At 38.6% G+C, this 20,287-nt stretch overlaps 2 protein-coding genes across 2 annotated transcripts; both read right to left on the bottom strand.

Moving 5' to 3' along the window:
* Window positions 1–2,870: 2,870 nt before the first annotated feature.
* LOC119803517 (olfactory receptor 6C2-like) lies at window positions 2,871–3,824 on the bottom strand. Its single transcript, XM_038314885.1, has one exon. The coding sequence runs from the start codon at window positions 3,822–3,824 to the stop codon at window positions 2,871–2,873; it is 954 nt and encodes a 317-aa protein (XP_038170813.1).
* A 9,682-nt stretch (window positions 3,825–13,506) lies between these two features.
* LOC119803518 (olfactory receptor 6C2-like) lies at window positions 13,507–14,442 on the bottom strand. The gene has a single exon (XM_038314886.1). It carries the CDS (start codon window positions 14,440–14,442, stop codon window positions 13,507–13,509), a length of 936 nt encoding a protein of 311 aa, XP_038170814.1.
* Between the last annotated feature and the right edge of the window lie 5,845 nt (window positions 14,443–20,287).

Below are 20,287 nucleotides of genomic sequence, written 5' to 3'. Positions count from 1 at the left end.
TAAGGGGTGGTTCCTATCCTGAGTGAAGTGAACTAACCCAGACTCAGAAAGACACAGTATGTTCTTACTTATAAGTGGATATTAGATGTAAAGCAAAGGATAACCAGACTACAACCCACAGTTCCAGAGAAGCTACATAACATGGAAAACCCTAAGAGAGACACATGGATCACCCTGGGAAGGGGAATTAAATGAGATCTTCTGGGTAAATTGGGGGTGAGGGAGGAAATAAAGAGGAGAGGATGGGAGATGAGAACTTGAGGGAACATGATGGTCAAGGGGGGAGAGGGACAAAGTGGGGAGAGCAATGAAAGAGAGATCTTGATAGAGTCACTATGGGATTAAGGAGAAACCTGGTGCTAGGTAATTTTCCAAGAATACACAAGGATAGCCCCAGCTAAGACTCCTAGAAATAGTGAAGAGGGAGTCCTAACTGGCCTTCCCCTGTAATCAGATTGGTGAGTACTCCAACTGACATCATACAACCTTCATTCAGCAACTGACTCAACCAGATGCAGAGATCCACAACCAAGCACTGGGAATCAAATTGAAGAGAGGGAGGAGGGAATATATGAGCAAGGGAGGTCAAGATCGTGAGGGAGAAATCTACATAGACAGCTGAACCAAGCTCTTGGAAACTCAGTACTCTAGACCAGCAGCTGTGGAGCCTTCATGAGATCAAACTAGGCCTTCCATGTGTGGGAGACAGTGGTGAAACTTGGGTTATCTTTGAGGTACCTGGCAGTAGGAGCAGAATCTATCCCTGGTGCATGAGCTAGCTTGTTGGAGTCCATCATGGTGGGATGCCATGCTTAGCCTTAATGCATCGGGGAGGGGCTTGGTTCTGCCCCAACTTAAGATGCCAGACTTTGTTGACTTCCCATGGGAGCCTTTACCCCATTGAGAGGAGTGGATGGGGTAGGCTGGGGGATAGACAGGGGTGGGTGGCTCCTCATATGCTCCTCCCACATCCTTGCTGGAGTACTGATGATGGTCTCAGTTTTGTGCACATCACAGCTGTGTGAGTCCATGAGCGCTGCCATTCTGCCATGTCCTGAAGACTGCATTGCACAGCTCTCTTCTGGATTCTAGCCTTGCTCTTTTCTCTATGATCTCCTTGTTGTTTTCTGAACCTCAAGGTGATAACTGTCTTCATTGGGGTTGATCACTCAACTTAGTCTCAACATTTTTACCAGTTATGAGTCTTTGACCCTTCAAAGAGATGTTGCTCTGACCAGTTTTGAAGATAGCACTATTTATGGGGATAAACACAGATATTTAGAGGCCCATTATACATGATTATTTGGCAAAATGACAGGAGCAGCTTCCTCACCTATGGTCCATGATCTCTTTATAATCATACCATATTTGCATTACCAGGTATAAATTTTTGCCAGTAGGGAGGGTCTCAAATTCAACTGGAAAGTAATTGGTTAGTCCTGGAGCCTACATGACTTTATTGCACCAGTCAGTATATCTTGCATGGATATCAATATTATTTTAGCATGGAAGGCTCACTAGTGGTTAAGAAATTGATAGTTTTCCCCCTAGAGCCATCATGGCATCTTCTGGTACAAGGAAAGCTAGCCAGTAGGGAGGAAGCTTCCAGCTCAGTTCCAGCCTGATTTATCCTATGTTTTATAACCAAACCATGTGGTTTCTTCAATAAGGTTATAAGCTATGTTTGTCAATCAAGAGCAGGGGCAATATCCTATACTGTTTTGGAGGTCTTTGGGTTTTCCTAATAAAAAAGACATAGGGAGGTACCCCATATCTGGCACTGGAATTTTCATTTCATATCCTGTAGCTTCTGGGGACAGTATAACCCCCTCCCCACAATTAGATTACATGTGTTCAAACTCCTTTAAAATATTTTTTTAACTAGCTTACTAAATAGTGGTTTTCTTAATGCTTTTTACACATCATTTTTATTAACCTTCCTCTCATGATCTCCTCTCCCCTAGCCTCAGTCCCTATTCTCACTTAAACCTCCATCAAACTACTTATCACCTCTATTTTCTTTTTTTGACTCTCATTAGGAATCTTATCTATCTATCTATCTATCTGTCTGTCTGTCTGTCTGTCTATCATCTATCTATCTATCTATCTATCTATCTATCTATCATCTATCTATCTCTATCTATCTATCTATCATCTCTCTCTCTATCTAGATATCTATCATCTATCATCATCTATATCCATCTATCTATCTATCTATCATCTATCTATCTATCTATCTATCTATCTATCTATCTATCTATCTATATCTATCTATCTATCATCTATCTATCTATCTATCTATCTATCTATCATATCTATCTATCTATCTATCTTCTATCTATCTATCTATCTATCTATCTATCTATCTATCTATCTATCTATCTATCTATCTATCTATCTTCTATCTATCATCTATCTATCTATCTATCTATCTATCTTCTATCTATCTATCTATCATCTATCTATCTATCTATCTATCTATCTATCTATCTATCTATCTACCTACCTATCTATCATCATCTATCTATCTATCTATCTATCTATCTATCTATCTATCTATCTATCTAGATTATGAATACAGTATTCTGTTTGCATGTGTGCCTGCATGCCACAAGGGGGCGCCAGATCTCATTACAGATGGATGTGAGCCACCATGTGGTTGCTGGGAATTGAACTCAGGTCCTCTGGAAGAGCAGCCAGTGTTCTTAACCACTGAGCCATCACTCCAACTTCATCACCTCTATTTTTATATCACATGTGTTCTGCTGTTTCTCAAAAATTCTTGAGAAAGTTCAATTAAATACAGATCCAATCAAGAAGAGACAAAATATATGGACTTCAACGATTTATTCTTAATTAATATTTTATTTTTATATTTGAACTTTCTTTTTCTTCATTGGGATCATGGCAATTTTTTTGAAGGAATCACTGAAGGCTTGTCTCACTTGTTTATTTCTCAGAGTATAAATGAAAGGGTTCAACATGGGAGCAACTGATGTCATTAAAACTGCCACACCTTTATTGATAGCCACAGATTCCTTTGCTGAAGGGTTGATGTAAATGAAAATACAGCTTCCATAGGTTATTGAAACTACAATCATGTGAGAAGAACAGGTGGAAAAGGCCTTTTTCCTTTGCTGGGCAGAGGGGAATCTCAGAATGGTCTTGATAATGTGTATGTAGGACAGAGCAACACACACGAAGGTCAGAATGAAGGTCAGCACTGCACAGACAATCACCAGCTGCTCTAGCAGCCAAGTGTCTGAGCATGAGATCTTCAAAATAGGAGACGCATCACAGACAAAATAATCAATAACATTTGAGTCACAGAATCTCAAATCTAGGAACAGGGTCAGTGGTGGGAGTATGATCAGCAGGCCAGCCATCCAGCAGCAGAGAACAAGCTTCTGACACACCTTGCTGCTCATGATGGTTACATAATGCAGGGGTTTGCAGATGGCCACATAGCGATCATAGGACATAATGGCCAGAAGAAAAAATTCAATTACTCCAAAGACATCAGTAAAAAACACTTGAATGATACAAATATTATAAGTGATGGACCTGTCTCCTGTTGCTATGTTGTACAAATATCTAGGGATACAGGCAGATGTAAATGAAATTTCTAATATGGAGAAATTTTGTAGAAAAAAGTACATGGGTGTTTTAAGGTGGGAATCTAATATAGTGAGGGATATGATTGTCAGATTCCCAGTTATGCTCAACATGTAGGCAAAAAATAGAAGCACAAAAATTGGAGCCTGAAGTCGAGGGTCATCTGTTAGTCCCAACAGAATGAAGGTGGTTATCGTGTTATTTTTCATCACTGACTACTGAATTATTCGGTCTTCATGAAAAATTTAGAGACGTCTCACTTGAAAAGTAGCAAAGGCAGAAAGCAGTGATCAGAGAGTATTCTAGTAAACTTATTCATGTGTACTTTCTTCTGCAAGTGTTAGCCTATACTGTCAATATTCCTGTGAGCTTAGTTATTCAAAAATTTCTTTAGTCAATTGGGTTGGCAGTTTGTGATACATTTTTAAAGAAAAACAAATAACTGTTGCAACATTAATAATCTTCATTTTCATGTTTGTAGTCTGTAACTACTAGATCTTCTTATGGTGTTCTATTTGAATCACAATGTGTACTGATTCAGTGAAAGCATTGTCTTCATATGGCTATTTCTTCTGCATTTGAAAGGTTCACATTCAAATGCAATCATGCCTTTCCTAGAATATTTGATCCTTGATAAAATGTAAACATGTACAACTCATCTGGATTCCACGAACAGGCTGTGTTGCTTTAACTGTAACTTGTATTTTATATTTTGCCATGATGATTAAGCATCCATTTATGATGTATGTTTTCTGTTTTAAGTTGAAATTTCTTCATTGGTCTATAATGCCTCTGATTATTTTTATATTTCTTCATTAGTGTGGAATTGATACTCGTTGTTTACAGGGATACACAATTGACTATATATAGAAAATGTTTGTTCCAAGCTGAGAAAAAAACATACATCCTTTATGCTTTCAGTGTAGTGAGCATGGAAAATACTTTAAAAACTCATCACTACTATCGAGTTCACAATCAAGTTTAAAATACTACAAGGCTTTCTATGTGCTGACTCTGAATGACTACTTATTTTTGACGTTTAGTTTGAATGTTGCTTTACTAAGAGCAGCCTAAAGGTCCATTGTATGTTTTGCATTGCTCATTTGTCTCCTGTGTCTACTTTGCACTCTCTCTGAGAAAGCAAGCATACTGAAATCAGAGATCGTTGTACATTTTTAAATCAGGATGGCAACCAACACAGTTCTAGATAGTAATCAAGGTGTAAGAAATAGTTTATCAGCATATACATATCTATACCATGGACTTGCATACAGAAAGGGGCATCATTATATTCTTTCTGGGCTTCATTGTCAAACTGTGATGTGACTGACTTAAACTTTTCTTTGTGTGTGTATGGTATGTGCACATGTGTGTATTTGCAGGTGTTCAGGCATTTATCTGGATGCACATGCATCTGGAGGCCACAGGTCCACACCAGGTACCTCCTCTATTGCTCTCCATCTTATTGTCCGGGACAAGGTCTTTCACAGAACTGGGGCTTGCTGATTTGGCAGAGCTAGCTGGCCAGTGAACTCCAGGGGTCTTCCTAAGGATTGCAGGCACATACCACAGCACCAGCTTCTTACGTAGTTGCTGGGAATCTGCACTTGGGTGCTCACTGACAGAGCCATTAACTCAGCCCCTGTCATGGAGTGCACTTTTAATATTTTGTGTTTTTCTATATTTGATTTTGATACTTTCTTTTTGCGTTTGTACCAAGAGAGTTAGTTACTAGTGAATAAAGTCATTGCTGCTTTCCATGCTGTTCAAAGTGCTGCGTAGCCTCTCCTCCCTATGTAAGCTGTCATTATAACTTTGTTACTGGCAATTTTTTAGTTTTCTTGAGACATCTGTGAGTAATGTATTCAAATCAGAAGTCAAGGAGTTCACATACCTTAATACATAATTTTACATGCAATTTACATAGTGATGCAGAACAAATATTTTTTACATCTCCATAAATGCACTTACGTCCACTTAACTCACCGCACTACATTTGTGTTAACTCTCTCTAGTTCTATAAACCGTTAGCATTTCAAAGTTTCCCTTGTATTTAAAGCAACATGGTTTGCCAACCTTAAAAACAACTTCTGATATGCTGTCAGATATCTCTTTATTTTCTAAGACTGTTAAGATGTCTGCAAAGTCTATTTACATTTTTGCACAGTTTCCTAATTCTTAGAAATGTCACCTTTATGAACAAAAGCTTCACTTCTTTAGAACCTCTGTGTGCCAGTATGTTGTCGTTGAGTAAACTTTATGTAACTTTTTCTTGACCCTTCAGTGTGTCCCTGTCACAGAATAGTGCTCGAATCACCATAGTAAAATATACCATTTTTACCAGATTCATTTTTTTCCCACAATCTCATTATGTTTGCCTGATTAGCCTGGAACTCACTATATACGTATGCTGGGCTGGCCTCAAACTCACAGAGATCTGCCTGCTTCTGTCTCCCTTGTTCTAGGATTAATGCTGTATACTACCATGTCTGTTTTTTTTTTCTTTAAGATTTTTGGTGGTTTTCTTTGACATAGGTTCTTGCCTATCAGGTTTCCATTCATGAAATTACATCGTGGAACAGTTAGCATTTTGGTTTCCATTTAAGGATTTCACTACTATTTCTTCCCTTATATTTTTCTATTTATGTTTCTTTGGTGGATTTTTCAATGATGTATGAAAATTAGAGCTAAGGTCTCCCTAATTTTTGATTTTAAGTAACAGCTGCACTATTGTTTTTCTCAGGTGACACTTCGGATCAGCAGCACATTTAACGAAGTGTGTTTTGATGTTTGAATGACCATCTCCAGTGTTTGAGTTACTCTTGAAAGGAAAGCGATTTTGTTTCCATTTTCCTAATGAAATAGCAGGCTACGTGAACAGTTACTGTTTTGCCTTTAAACGGTCTCTGCATCAAGAAATGAGGGCTACGTCTCCTCTGAATTATATGGCAGGTTTACTGTCACCACCAATGGGACCGAGAGCCAGCAGTGGCTTTTGAAGATCCATGACATTCCTGGGAACTATAGAGTCTGAATGATTTTGGTCAAGGGAATTCATTCTTTTTTAGCCTCCCTCAGCTGCCAACCCAGATCCCCCAGTGTCTACTCCTGGAGTTAGTTTGTGGTAACTTGCTTATTCCTCTACTGCTGTGTGAGAGCCCTGGCTACAAAAGACCTTGATTTATTCCATTAAAACAATAATCCTAGCTTTCAAGAGGCAAAGTTTTAGAAAAATAATTGCATTTTCCGAAGATATTTTTTTATTAAAAATTTCCAGAGAACCAATTTTGTTCACATCAGGATAAATTATCATGCTCGGTGATTTTTCTAATGCATACAGGAGATATGGCATACTGCACTGTCCATCTGTAAATTCACATTATATTTAGGTTTTGATGAAAAGCAGCACCCCTAAAACACAACCCAGAACTATCGGTGCATTTTACATAACAATTTATATAAATAATTACAGATGATTTTGGTTGATTTGCAGTTGAGTTATGCCAGGTTGAATATGTTTACCAGAGAAAATCATCACCAAATATGAAGCTGAATGAAGTAGCCACCGTACTTACTCTGTTGAGAGCTAACAGCAGCTTCAGCGGATTCTTCAAGTGTCCAGGAGTCTATTTTGATGCAGAGAACCTACCAGCAAAGGCTCATGTAGAACTTTCTCGTTTCAGTGCACCCATACCCACTTTCTCTCTTGTACTGTGGGAAGGTCTCGCCCTAGAATCCCTCATGATTCTTTCGTCTCCAACACACTGGAATTTTGTTCTCTTTTATCCTAGGCACACATTCTCCATTTCTTTGGTTGAAAATAAAATGTAGCCACAAATGTCGTCCTCTTTTTTCCAAACCATTCACATGATGATTTTTGGGTTTTCTGTTACAATTTGCATTTGATTTATTTCTTCAACCTGAAACTAAATAAATAAATGTCTGAGTCCTCAGTGACCTATGTTCAGGCATCACTAATTAGTCTCTGTAATGAACTTGAGCTAAAAGTCCTGAGAGATGCTGCCATGGGGGCAGTGTCCTTAGAGACCCAAAGATGCAGCCATAGCAACAGGAACAGGCTGAGACATCAGAGGAAAAGTTCAGATGGTCAAGAACCAGCTTGTGTCTCCTGTGTTTTCCTCTCACCATTAATGAAAGGTAAAAGATTAAATATATTGCAACTTCTATTTTTTCTCAGGTACTAAGTTGATAACACAAAAACATTGTCAAACTTGAAGCAAGTTTCCATTTAATATTTTTTTTTTTATTTTATTTTTTTTTTATTTTTTTTTTTTTTTTTTTTAATTTTATTTTTTAATTTCGTTTTTCTTTATTCTTCTTTTTTTTTTACTCCCCTCCTCCTCCCCCTTCCCTCCCCTCCTCCTCCCCCTTCCCTCCCCTCCTTCTCCCCCTTCCCTCCCCTCCCCTCCACCCATACCTCCCCTCCCTCCCAAATGGCTGTGAAAATTTAAAATCTTAGAACTATTTTTTCCTAATATTTACAGCTATAACTTTCTTTTTCACTTAATTGTATAGCTGTTATAAAAGGTTGACCAAGGAGATGTATTATAATACACACTATATGCTCTTTCAACACCCATTTATATTTTAAACCACTCTTAGTTTGCCTCATTTTATTAGTTCTTTAAGAATTTTATACAACGTATTTCAATCAGATTTACCCCCTGCCCTCCCCCTTCCATACCCACCCAACTTTGTGTCTCTTTTTTGAAACTCACAGTGTACAATTTGGGCTGTCCATACACTCTTGGATGTGTGGTTTTCCCTGGGGGGCGGTAAACTCACTAAAGACTGAACCTATAAACTAAGTTTCCATGCTGGAATTCTATCTGCCTGAGCCTGTGTAAGTTTTGCGTAGTTTCAGCTGTTGAAGTCATACATGTAATTGTCACAACGAATCCAGGAGACACCATTTCCTTGTAGACGTCCATCATCTAAGGCTCTTAGAATCTTTCCATCCCTATTTCCAAAATGATCCCCTGGGGCTGCACACTCCACAGACTCTTATCGTGTGGACTTTGGTCAGTCGTGGGTCATCCGCTTGCAGTGAGAAGTGACTGATGCACTAATCCATGAATATAACAGCAAGTCATTAAGAGTCAGTACAATACTATGTTCTTTTACTTATTTATTTCAACTTTATTAAAAAGAATTTTCAAATAAGAAAGTCATGCATCAAAATTAGCCAGACCTAAAGTCTATACATCTCAACGAACATCTGTGCAGTCAGAGTAGCCATTCTGAAGCTGTAAAGCTTCACACTAGGCTTTATACTTCCGTACCAAATATATTTTCCTGTACTTATCTACCACTAAAAAAATAACAAGCAGCAATAGAGTTACAACTAGAAAAATAATTTAATAGAACAAATAGCATTAAATTAACCTTTATAACCTATGACCTATCTGCCCACAATTTTTGTATATAAATTTTATATATAATATACCACAGTGCCAGGTATAGGTTTGATTTGTGGGCCTTAAACAAAACCAGAGAATAGTTATTTTCTACCTTGACATTTGTACCACCATTGTATCGGTGGGCTTGTGTTGACGGGGTGATTTTTGCTTTAGCTTGTCAAGTTCATAGCATGCCAAGACTGGTGACCCCATTTCTCCTCTCGTAGAGTTCACAGCTCATTCCAGTGCTATGAAATCTAACCAGCAGAGATGAAGCTTCTAGGTGTATACCAACTTGATTTCTCCATGTTATAAGTCAAATGTGTTGTGTTTTCAACAACAGGGTCTCACCAGTACATTTTGAAGGTAACCAAGAATATGAACAATAGCCTTTAATAGTTGAGGTTCTGTGGGGTCTCGCTTGTCAAAAGCCCCCCAAAGGGCAACACATTCTTGTCACTGTGCTTTTTATTTGTTATCCTGTGGTGTCTAGTAGGGGCATTTTTCCCATTGTAGGGTAATTACACATTACATATATATGCATATATATATGTGTGTGTGTGTGTGTGTATGTGTGTGTATATTTTCAAGAAGGTTCTACAGCAATATGTTTCCATATGCCTTTCTCTGAATGACTAAGCATTAGTTATCCTTCCCTTTACTCCCTTATCTACCCTCCCCTTACTCCCTTCTCCATTAAACCCATCCTGTACCATTTTGACCCTTTAATCTTTTATACCACTTTATTATGTCTCCTCTCTCTTGATATCACTCTTATTAATATTCTGATCTCTAGGTATTCCAAAGAGAACATGCATGTCTAAAGATTCAAGGCTAACATCCACAAATAGAAGAAAACATATAGTTCATCTTTCTGGGACTGGATTGCTCCATGAAATTTTGACGTGGATGTGGTGATAATGGAACACTTATTCACTGATGCTGGAAATGCAGATTGGCGCTGCCATTATGGAAATCAGTGTGGCTGTTCCTCATGACCTAGAAATAAATGAACCATATGACACAGCTATCCACTCTTCAGCATATATCCTCTAAATTACATTCTATGATAGAGATATCTGCTCATTTATATTAATTGTTACCCTATTCATAATATCCAAAAAATAGGAATAACCGTTTAGTAATGCCCTGTCCTGTGACACCTTTTGATTAGCTTGTCACTTGATTTTGTATTTATGACTGCTTATTTTTTGAGACAGAGTCTCGGTCTTGTGTCTTAGTTTGTGCATCAAACTAAGATATGTAGCAGAAGAGAACACTGAATTTCTGATCCTCCTATCTTATCTTCCTGAGTACTGGAATTACAAGTGTATACCACTGCACCCAGCTTGTCCATTGCTGGTGGGAGTATAAACTTGTACAGTCACTATAGAAACCAACATGGTGATTCCTCAGAAAGTTGGGAATTGGTTTACCTCAAGGTCCCCCATACCATTTCTAGGTTTATACCCAAAGGAAGCTCCATCCTACCCCCTTGTTCAGCCATGTTCATTATTGCTCTATTCATAATATCCAGAAACTGGAAATAATCTCGATGTCCCCCAATAGAAGAATGGATAAAGAAAATTTTGATATATTTACACAAAGGAGTATTACTCAGCTGTTAAGAAATGATAATGTGAAATTTACAGGAAAATGGATGGAACTAGAAAAAAATCATCCTGAGGCGGTAACCCAGACCCAGAAAGACAAATATTTGCTTATATGTGGATGTTAGCCATTAAGTTAATGATAACCAGGCTACAGTCCATAGACCCAGAGAGGTTAGGTATAAAGAAAGGGTCTGGGGAGTACACTTGGATCTTTCTGGGAGGGGGAACCAAAATTTTATGGGTTGATTGGGGATGGGTGGAGATGGGAACAGAAGGATCAAGTGGGGAAGGGAGATAGTGTCGAGGAAGGGAATTCTGGGAGAGACAGCTGAAATTGAGGGGCATTTGAGGGTTGATATGGACACATAGTACAGTGGAAACTTTCTAAAATATATGAAGGTGATCCTAATGAGGCCTCCTAAAAATGGGGATATGGAGTCTCAACTGACCATCCCTTATTACCAAATGAAGCTTCCAGTAGCAGACCTGGGTTGTATTCAATTAGGTTGTTTTCAAGAGAGTCCCATGGAAATCCCCAAACCACCCAGGTTATTCTAAGACAATGGTTGTGCTCCACAAACTGACAGTGGGTTGTATGGAGGTGGGGTGGGGAGGGGTGTTGCAGAGGACAACACCCACACAACTCAATGAACATGGAGAAGTTGAGCTGGTACCTACATGTAGCTTTTACCTCTACATTCTAATTTCTTTGGTGTAGGAAGGTAGTCTGCAGGCTACAAAAAGAGAAAGGCAAACATCAACCCAGCCACAAAACCTTGGAGCTATTATCAGTCCTGTCTGCTAAATATGGTAGTGTAATGGTAGCCCAAAGATGGTGGGAGTGACCAGCCAATGTCTGATTTGACTTAAGACCCTCTTCATGAGATGGAATCCATACTTGGCATTTCTTGGATGACCAAGAACTAGAGACTAGATAGTCCAGAATCTTAGGGTAAAACCAAATACTACTGGTCTTAAAAAAGGAAAAGTAGGATAAAATGCCTCCTAATGACATTCTTTCTTGCTCATCGTTCAGTACCTTATCCAGCCATCATCAGAGAAGCTTCTTTCTGCACAGATGGGAACAACATAGAGACCCACAGCTGGATATTATGCAGAGAGAGAACAAGACCTTCTAAATCAACTGAGAAAAGCTCATATGAACTCAGAGACTGAAGAAGCAAACACGGGGCCAATATGGGTCAGAACCAGATCCTCTGAATAAAGATGTATTATAGCTTTTAGCTTAGTATTTTTATGGGACTCCTGAGTGTGAGAATGAGGGTCTCTGATTCATTCTTGGGCCTGCTCTTGGGATGTCTTTTCCTTCTTTTGGGTTGTCTTGTCCATCTTTGATATGATGGTTTTTGTTTCATTTTTATTATACTTTATTTTGTCATTTTTAGCTGTTATCTCTTAGATGTCTGTTCTTTTCTAATGAAAGACCGACAGGGAGTAGATCTGGAGGGGAAGAACTGGGAGCAGCAGAGGGAGGGAAACTATAATCACAAGATAGTGTGTGAGAAAAGGATCTTTTCAATAAAGGGAAATATTTTAAAAAAGTAAGGAAGAAATAAGGTTGCAGGGAAAAATGAATAAATGTTCTGTCCTATCCTCCCCCACCAAATACTATAGTTAATAATATTAATTTTTTTGAGTTTTTCTGTGCATCCCTAACTGCCCTAGAACATGCCCTGTAGACCAGGATGGCCATTGCCTCCCAAGGGCTGGAGTTAAAGGTGTGTGCCATCATGTCCAGCTAATAGTGCTAATTTTTTTATGTATGAACATTTTTGATAGATTTAATAAGATCAAAAGACATCATTCTCATTCATGGCAAACATTTATTTCAGAATAAGCCTTTTTCTTTTTAAAGTTATTACATATTAATTTTAAGGAATGTTTTAAAACATGACAAGTGTGCATATTTATGAAGTATCACATGATGTCTTGACACAAGAACACACAGGATACAAATTTAGTTTCTTCAAACATTAATAATTTCTGTATGATAAAAACATTCAGAATTAATTTTCAGGCTTTTGAATGCTATTGTACGATACCATTATCTTCTGCAGCAATCGTGTATGCAGTAAGTGGAGCATCTGACTTCTACCCATCCGCAATTTAGTTAAAACTTTCCCCACCATTCTCTTCCTCCCTGCTCCTGATAAGCACCTTCTGGTTCCCAACTTCTCTGAAATCAGCCCTTCTATAACCTATATATGAGGGAGATACTTACTTGCCATGACTGTGCCTGATTTACTTCAGCACAATTGTTCTATCCCACCTCTATCACCAATGATAGAATTTCATCCTGTTTCATGATCAATAGCATTCTCTGCTGTGCATGTACAACATTTTGGTTAGTCACTTGCTAGCCTGTTCCCATTCTCCCTTCTATCACTGAGAGTACATAAGGGGTGGTGTAAATTTTTTTTCTTTTTTTTTTTTTTTAGTTTGCGTCTTCTGTTTTCAGGGCCCAAACAGTGCCTGCCTTAAAGAACGTACATATTGATTTGATATCCATTAAATGAATTAGTAAATAAACCAATTGAAAGTTTGGGATTCGAAGAAACAATTGTGACTTATTTTTTGCTGAAGATGTAAAAATCTCTTTGCAATTGCTTCTCTATTGTTTTGCATTATTTTGTTACTTTTGGGTATTCTTAGTTTTCAAGTGGAAGAGGGGTAATGATTTCTGAAAGCTTTTAACACACCTGGAAGGATGCGATCTTAAAAGAGGTTAATGGGCCTGGAATGGCAGGCGACCACAATGAGCAAAAGTGTCCAGAAAACATTAACCTGACCCAGAAGTTTGGGAAGTTTACCACACACGTTTGTTAGGTTTCACCATCTTATTTCTTGGAAAATATTATAGTTCTTTTTATTGAGTCCCAGAAGGCTTGCTTGACTTGCTTGTTTCTAAGTGTGTAGATGAAAGGGTTCAGCACAGGGGCAATGGAAGTGGTGAGCACTGTCACACCCTTGTTAATGGCCACCTCCTCCTTAGCCGAAGGCTTGATGTAGATGAAGATGCAGCTGCCATAGGTGATGGAAACCACGATCATGTGGGAAGAGCAGGTAGAGAAGGCTTTTCTCTTTTGTTGGGCAGAAGGGAATCTAAGAACTGTCTTGATAATATAAGCATAGGAGATAACAACACACACCAGTGTTATAATGAGAGTCAATACGGCACAGACGAGGACTGTCTGCTCCATGGACCACGTGTCTGAACATGCGATTTTGAGGAGAGGGAAAGCGTCACAGATGAAATGATCAATGATATTAGAATCACAGAACTCCAGCTTTAGGCCGAGGCTAAGTGGGGGGATTAAAATACATAAGCCAGCTACCCAAGAACAGAATACAAGTCTCCTGCAGACTGTGGGGTTCATGATAGTTACATAGTGCAGCGGCCTGCAGATGGCCGCGTAGCGGTCATAGGACATGGCAGCTAGAAGGAAGAATTCAGTTACACCAAAGAGGTCGGTGAAAAATACTTGGCCGACACAGGCATTATAGGTAATAATTTTGTCCCCCGTTGCTATGCTATACAAGTACCTGGGGATGCTTGCAGATGTGAATGAGATCTCCAAGAGAGCAAAGCTTCTCAGGAAATAGTACATGGCTGTTTGAAGGCGAGGGTCCACTAAGATGAGGGAAATGATGGTCAGATTTCCAGTTATGCTCAGTGAGTAGGTAAAGAAGAGAAAGACAAAGACAAGAACCTGCAGCTGCTGGTCATCTGTCAGTCCCAGTAGGATGAAAGTTGTAAGGGTGTGGTTCCTCATTACTGACTCCTGGTTTCTCTTAGATCTGCACCCAACATTCAGAGATATTTTGTTATAGATTCACAGTCTTAAATCTGACAGAGTTTTCTTACTCATTATAGCTTTTAAAACAATTACCCTTTAAATGCCTAGTGTATAAGGACTTCTAACTCCTGTGGTTCTGCCATTTCATGGGAAGCAAAGGTATCTTTTGGCTCAAGGATTTTCAGAATTGCCTGGTGTTTTGTGATGTACTTTCCAGAGTGCTGATGTAAGTCAGACAACCTGGGGATCACTATTTGTGATAATCATTTCATGTCTCTGTCCCAATTCGAAGTTTAAAATGTTTACATTTTGTCTACTGCAGTGTGTGTTTTCACCCCGAAGACTTCCAGACTTAGCAATCATGAATGTACAGTGCACACAGAAATATCAGCTCAGCCATGTGCACACACACATGCATACACACACACACACACACACACACACACACACACACACACACACACTTCCTTAGTTATTCCCTTGATACTGTCCCCTTATTGGGTTTCTTTGTCCCTTAGCTACCACTTAGCAATTCAGGGTGGTACACAACACAGAAGGTTTACAGCATGATATAATTATACAGAGAACATAATTCATATAATCATATATGTTGATAGATATGTTTCTAAGAGCCTGCCTGTGATGACTCTCTATCATCTCATGCATATCACATTTTAGATTATTTTTCCTGCACAGACCAGTCTTAACCTCAATATAAAACATGGAATAAAAGAATAAAGAAAATGGCTAATCCAATTTAGGAGAAAGATTGTGACATGCTTGAGGACATTTACATAAATAAACAGTAGTATCTAAATTTCAATAAGTACATATTCATTTAGAAACTATGACTTTTCTACAAAGTCTGAGATCGCAAAAATCAATTTGAATTTTTTATGTTTTAGACCATTGACAAAATTACCAAGATTGGTGTTTCCTTTATCCTCCTTTACTTAAGAAAATTACAGCATTTTCAACAGTTCCTGTGTTAAATTATGGTACTGGTAGCCCTCATCTCTGCAACCCATGGGAAGCTTACCAGGGATTAATACACAAGGAAGGACACTCTTTCAGGAACCTTGGAATGGGGACCTCTTTTCACTATTGGCACAACTCAGCCAACCCCATATGTAACTAGTTGTTTATCAAATGCTTCTAAGTGTATTTATCTATTACATGTTTTCGAATCAGTTGTCTAGAAAGGTATTTTCCTTTTTAATTGGACTTCTAAAGCAAAGCATTTTCTTATTGACTTTCTCTAACTACATTTTATATGAATTGATGGTTAAGTATATTTTTTGATTAAAATTGTTTTGTTTTTAGACAGGATCTTGATACATAATCCAGGACACTTCAAACCCCAGTCCTCCTGTCTCAGCCTCCTACTGAGATTATAAACATGTTTCACCACAAATGGATACTTTGGTTCTTAAGGAGACTAATATTTTGCTCTGTCTATATTCATAGGTCACAACAGAGAAATTGCCTTCTTTTCTCAAGATGTCCTAAAAATTCCTTCTTCCAGTTCAACTTCTAGTCTCAGAGGTGACACAGAGATGGGTCTTCTGAGTAAGCTTAATCAGTATTGTCACCATTGGCTTTTAGTGCTATCAGTGTAGCCAACTGATTTTTGTTTATTCTATTTTCAGAATCAAACGAGGACAGATTTCTTTTTTTTTTGGGGGGGGGGGGAGGAAAGGGTTTATTTGACTTACACTTCCATATTGCTGTTCATCACCAAAGGAAGCGAGGCAGGAACCTGGAGGCAGGAGCTGATGCAGAGGCCATGGAGGATGTTGCTTACTGGCTTGCTCCTCGTGGCTTGTCCAGCCTGCTTTTCTTATAGAACCCAGGACCACCAGCCCAGAGATGGCACCACCTTCAATGGGCTGGCCCTCTGACATCCATCACTAATTCAGAACATACCTTACAGGCTTGCCTGCAGCCTGATCTCATGGAGGCATTTTCTCAATTGAGGTTCCCTTCTTTCAGATGACTTTAGCTTGTGTCAAGTTGGCATAAAGTTAGCCAGCGTAGGTGGGGTGGGAGCAGTTATGAATACGGATGTGAGTGTGTGTGTGTGTGTCAATGTACCTGAGAGAAGGTGCATCTGCCAGGGAGTGGGAGACCTGGTGGGATTCTTGGCATCCTAACGGGTACCCCCAAGAACCTCAGCAGAGGGAGACTCCCTTGAAAAGGGCTGACCCACTCAGACGAGGACAGATTTCTAACGATTCCTCCATGTTCACAATTTGTCGTTCTTTGAGGGACCAGGTGTTTACCCTAGCTTGTGCACATAGATCTTATTTGTCTCATGCGAGGTTCTTAATATAGTTAATAGATTTCTCAGCAGTCATCAGATTTTAAAATTTATTTATTTCTTCTTTTGAGCCTTCCTAGCGTTGAGATTATAGGCATGTGCCATCAGCTGAGTTTAACACTTAAGTGCCAACATATCCTTGTACATAAAAATCTCTCCATTTATGCATATATTTATATACTGTTATAAATTTATATTTTTATATATGCAAAGAAGCCATGTTCTATAGAAAAAAGGAATGCTTTGAAAATACAGAACTTTTCACTCACATTTATTTCCTGTTTTAAGAGGTAATCTTTTCCACAGCATACAAAACTGAGATCCAACAAAGTAGATATAGTGAAAACAAGAAAATTGATTTGCTTACCATTGTGACTATCAACATAGATTTTAATGGTTTTTAATCTGAAGTCTTAAAATTTCTAAATTAAAATGATAATTGAGGTGATTCTCATATTAACTTATAGCCACTTTTGCCACTGTCACGTTCATAACAGCTTGAGGATGCATACACACCTCAGTAGAATCTATCTTTATCCTGTTTCTTGGGCTTCCCTATTGTACTACTTTAGCCTCCTTCCTGTAAAAACAAACAAAGGCTGACAGCGATCATCTCCACTTACGATTGTTGTTGCTCTGACTTAGAGCAATGAGCATTTGTGACATCTAGCTTCCTATTTGCTTAGTTAATAAAAATGCAACTAACTGAGCAAATCCCTAGTGATGTACATCCACTAATGAACCTTCTGAGTTACCTAATTTCAGGTTTACAAAGTATACTGAGTTCTGCTTCTTTAGAGAGTGTCTTTGGAGACAGAAGAATACAACACTGGATAAAGTCCATTAAGACTTCAGAAGAATCTGATTATATACTAATCTGTAGACGTAGACATAATACATAAATATATAAACAAATACATAATGCTATAATAAACTGAAATTAAATCTGTGGGGACATCTAATAAAATCCACATTTCTTCTTTAAAGCTTGTTATATGAATTACTTATATTCAAGAAATTTTAACTAGTTAAGGAAAATGGAGAAGCACATAAAATTACATAATTAATTGCTGATTTTATTATAGTGGTGACTATTTCAGATTTTGTTCTACAACTGTATAACCATGATTTTAAGTACTGCCTAAAAAACAGTCAAAGGCTTCTGGGTAAAATGGCATTTAGAAATCACATCCATTTGACATGATGAAAGAAAACAGGCAGGATGATTGATACACATAGCAATTTTTATTCCTGAAAGAAATGATAGTTGTAAGTGAATTTATCAACCCCTAGTGAGATCTTTCTTTCTCTTCCTTCCTTCCTTCCTTCCTTCCTTCCTTCCTTCCTTCCTTCTTTTCCTTTTTCCTTTCCTTTTCCTTTCCTTTTTTTGAAGAAACAGATGAGAGGAACTGTGGACAGTGTCCAGTTGCCACCAGTGGCTTGGGAAGATCGGGGCAAATTACAGGAAATGCTTCATTTAATAGCTGGATGACCAAGGACTGGATACATTATTTGGTGGGGATACCTGGAAGCCGAAGACTTTGGCAAAACTCAGTTTTCTTAAGGTCGGAAGGAATGGTCCAACATTTGCTTATACCCTCTCTTCCCTGCCCATACCACCACTGAGAGAGGAGCTAGAGCAGAGTCTGTAACCCAGCGGATCAATGGCCCAATGGACATTAGAACACCCCTATGGACAGATAGAAACGGAATTGATATGAGAAACAGGGAAGTGGTGGCAAACTCTCTTAAGACTGATGGGTGAGGGTGACAGGAACTCACAGGCAGGGCTCCTATCCCCCCACCCCCTGCCGGCAACTGGCACAGATGAACACCATATGGAGAGACGTTCTGCAGAGCCCAAAGCTGGGCAGAGCCAATGACTGTAAAACTTGGGAGAAAGAGTGAGGGATGGAGATATGAGTCTGAGGGCTGAGACAGCCTTGCGCTCTAAGTTCTTTGATAAAGTTAGTAGGAAACTACAGCAAGGATCCAACCCTGTTTTTCCTAATACAGAGCTGCTGAACCATAGGAAATTGAACTGCATAGCTAAACTCAGTGTAGTTATGAGTAAAACACTCCTAAAGGTGGTCTAGACTCCTTTGGAGCAGTATGAACTGTAGATTTGCTTTTTCACAGGTTTAAACCAGAACTGCAAGTGATGTCTTTTCCCATCAATGCAGTTCTCCACATGAAACATCACAAAGAGGTAAAGAGTTCAAAATCCATCCCACCAAGGAAAAATATCAATTGATGTGATTGAATAAAACTCATGTACTACCTTTTGAATTTTTGTTTATTAAAATTTTTGATGGCTGGAAATTATTTTTAATAAGATTTTAATTAAAATAGAATCATATAACTTCCCCCTTCCCTTTCTTGCTTCTAGCCCAGCCCAGCTACCCTCATTTGAATCTCTCCTATCTCTCCCTTTTTTCTTTTTCTTTGATTACTGTTACATATGTATAGCTGTATGTATTCATATGCATGAATATATAAAAATAAATCTCCTGAATCTGTTTTTTTTTTGTGAATATTGTTTAAAGGCTGACCACTCTACATTGGAAGATGGAGCAAAAAGAGTGTACAAGTCAGAATACTGTATCTCAGCTGTGAAACAGTCTCTCCTAAAAAATGTAAGCATATACAGGATTGGGAAAATGGCAGTATCAATGGACAAGTACATGTGAAAGGGGGAAAATTTAATGGGTCCCATCCGTAGAAAAAATATGCAGCTAAAGACTGCTGGGAGGATAATCAGCCTCTCCCAGGGATGAGCCCTCTCACTGGTTGTCCAATGTAGATGTGTTGCAGACACTAAGAGACCATGGAAGCAACCCCAAACTACAACACCCAACAAAGCTTTCAATCACCATCGATGGAGAAAACAAGATATTCCATGACAAAAACAGATTTAAACAGTAAGCATTCACAAACCCAGCCCTACAGAAAGTACTAGAAGGAAAACCCCAACCCAAGGAAGATAACTGTACTCACAAAAACACAAGTATCTGATAACCCGCTACCATCATAACCCAAAGAAGGGTAACACACAAACACTACTACCTAAAAATGTCTAGAATTAACAAGCACTGGTCATTAATATTAGTTAATATCAAAGAAATCAATTAACCTATAAAACGATACAGGCCAACAGAATGGATAAGAAAACAGGATCCAGCCTTCTGTGCTATACAAGAAACACGCCTCTACCTCAAAGACAGACACTACCTCAGAGGATAGGGTTGGGAAAAGATTTTCCAATCAAATGAACCTAAGAAACAAGGAGGTGTAGGTATCCTAATATCTAACAAAATTGTTTTCAAACTAAAATTAGTCAGAAGAGATGAAGAAGGACACTTTATACTCCTAACAAGAACAATCCATCAAGATGTAGTCTCAGTCCTGAACATCTATGCCCCAATACAAGAGCACCCACATATGTAAAAGGAACGTTATTCAAACTTAAATCGCACATCAAACCCCATACACTAATAGTAG

The sequence above is a fragment of the Arvicola amphibius genome, chromosome 17 (genome assembly GCF_903992535.2).
Source record: "Arvicola amphibius chromosome 17, mArvAmp1.2, whole genome shotgun sequence".
NCBI lineage: Eukaryota > Metazoa > Chordata > Mammalia > Rodentia > Cricetidae > Arvicola > Arvicola amphibius.
Note: the sequence above shows the minus strand (reverse complement) of the source record. Positions and strands in the feature narration are given on the sequence as shown.

Excerpts from the sequence above, each read along its gene's own strand:
- LOC119803517 (XM_038314885.1), bottom strand. The coding sequence starts at position 3,824 with ATGAAAAATAACACGATAACCACCTTCATTCTGTTGGGACTAACAGAT.
- LOC119803518 (XM_038314886.1), bottom strand. The coding sequence starts at position 14,442 with ATGAGGAACCACACCCTTACAACTTTCATCCTACTGGGACTGACAGAT.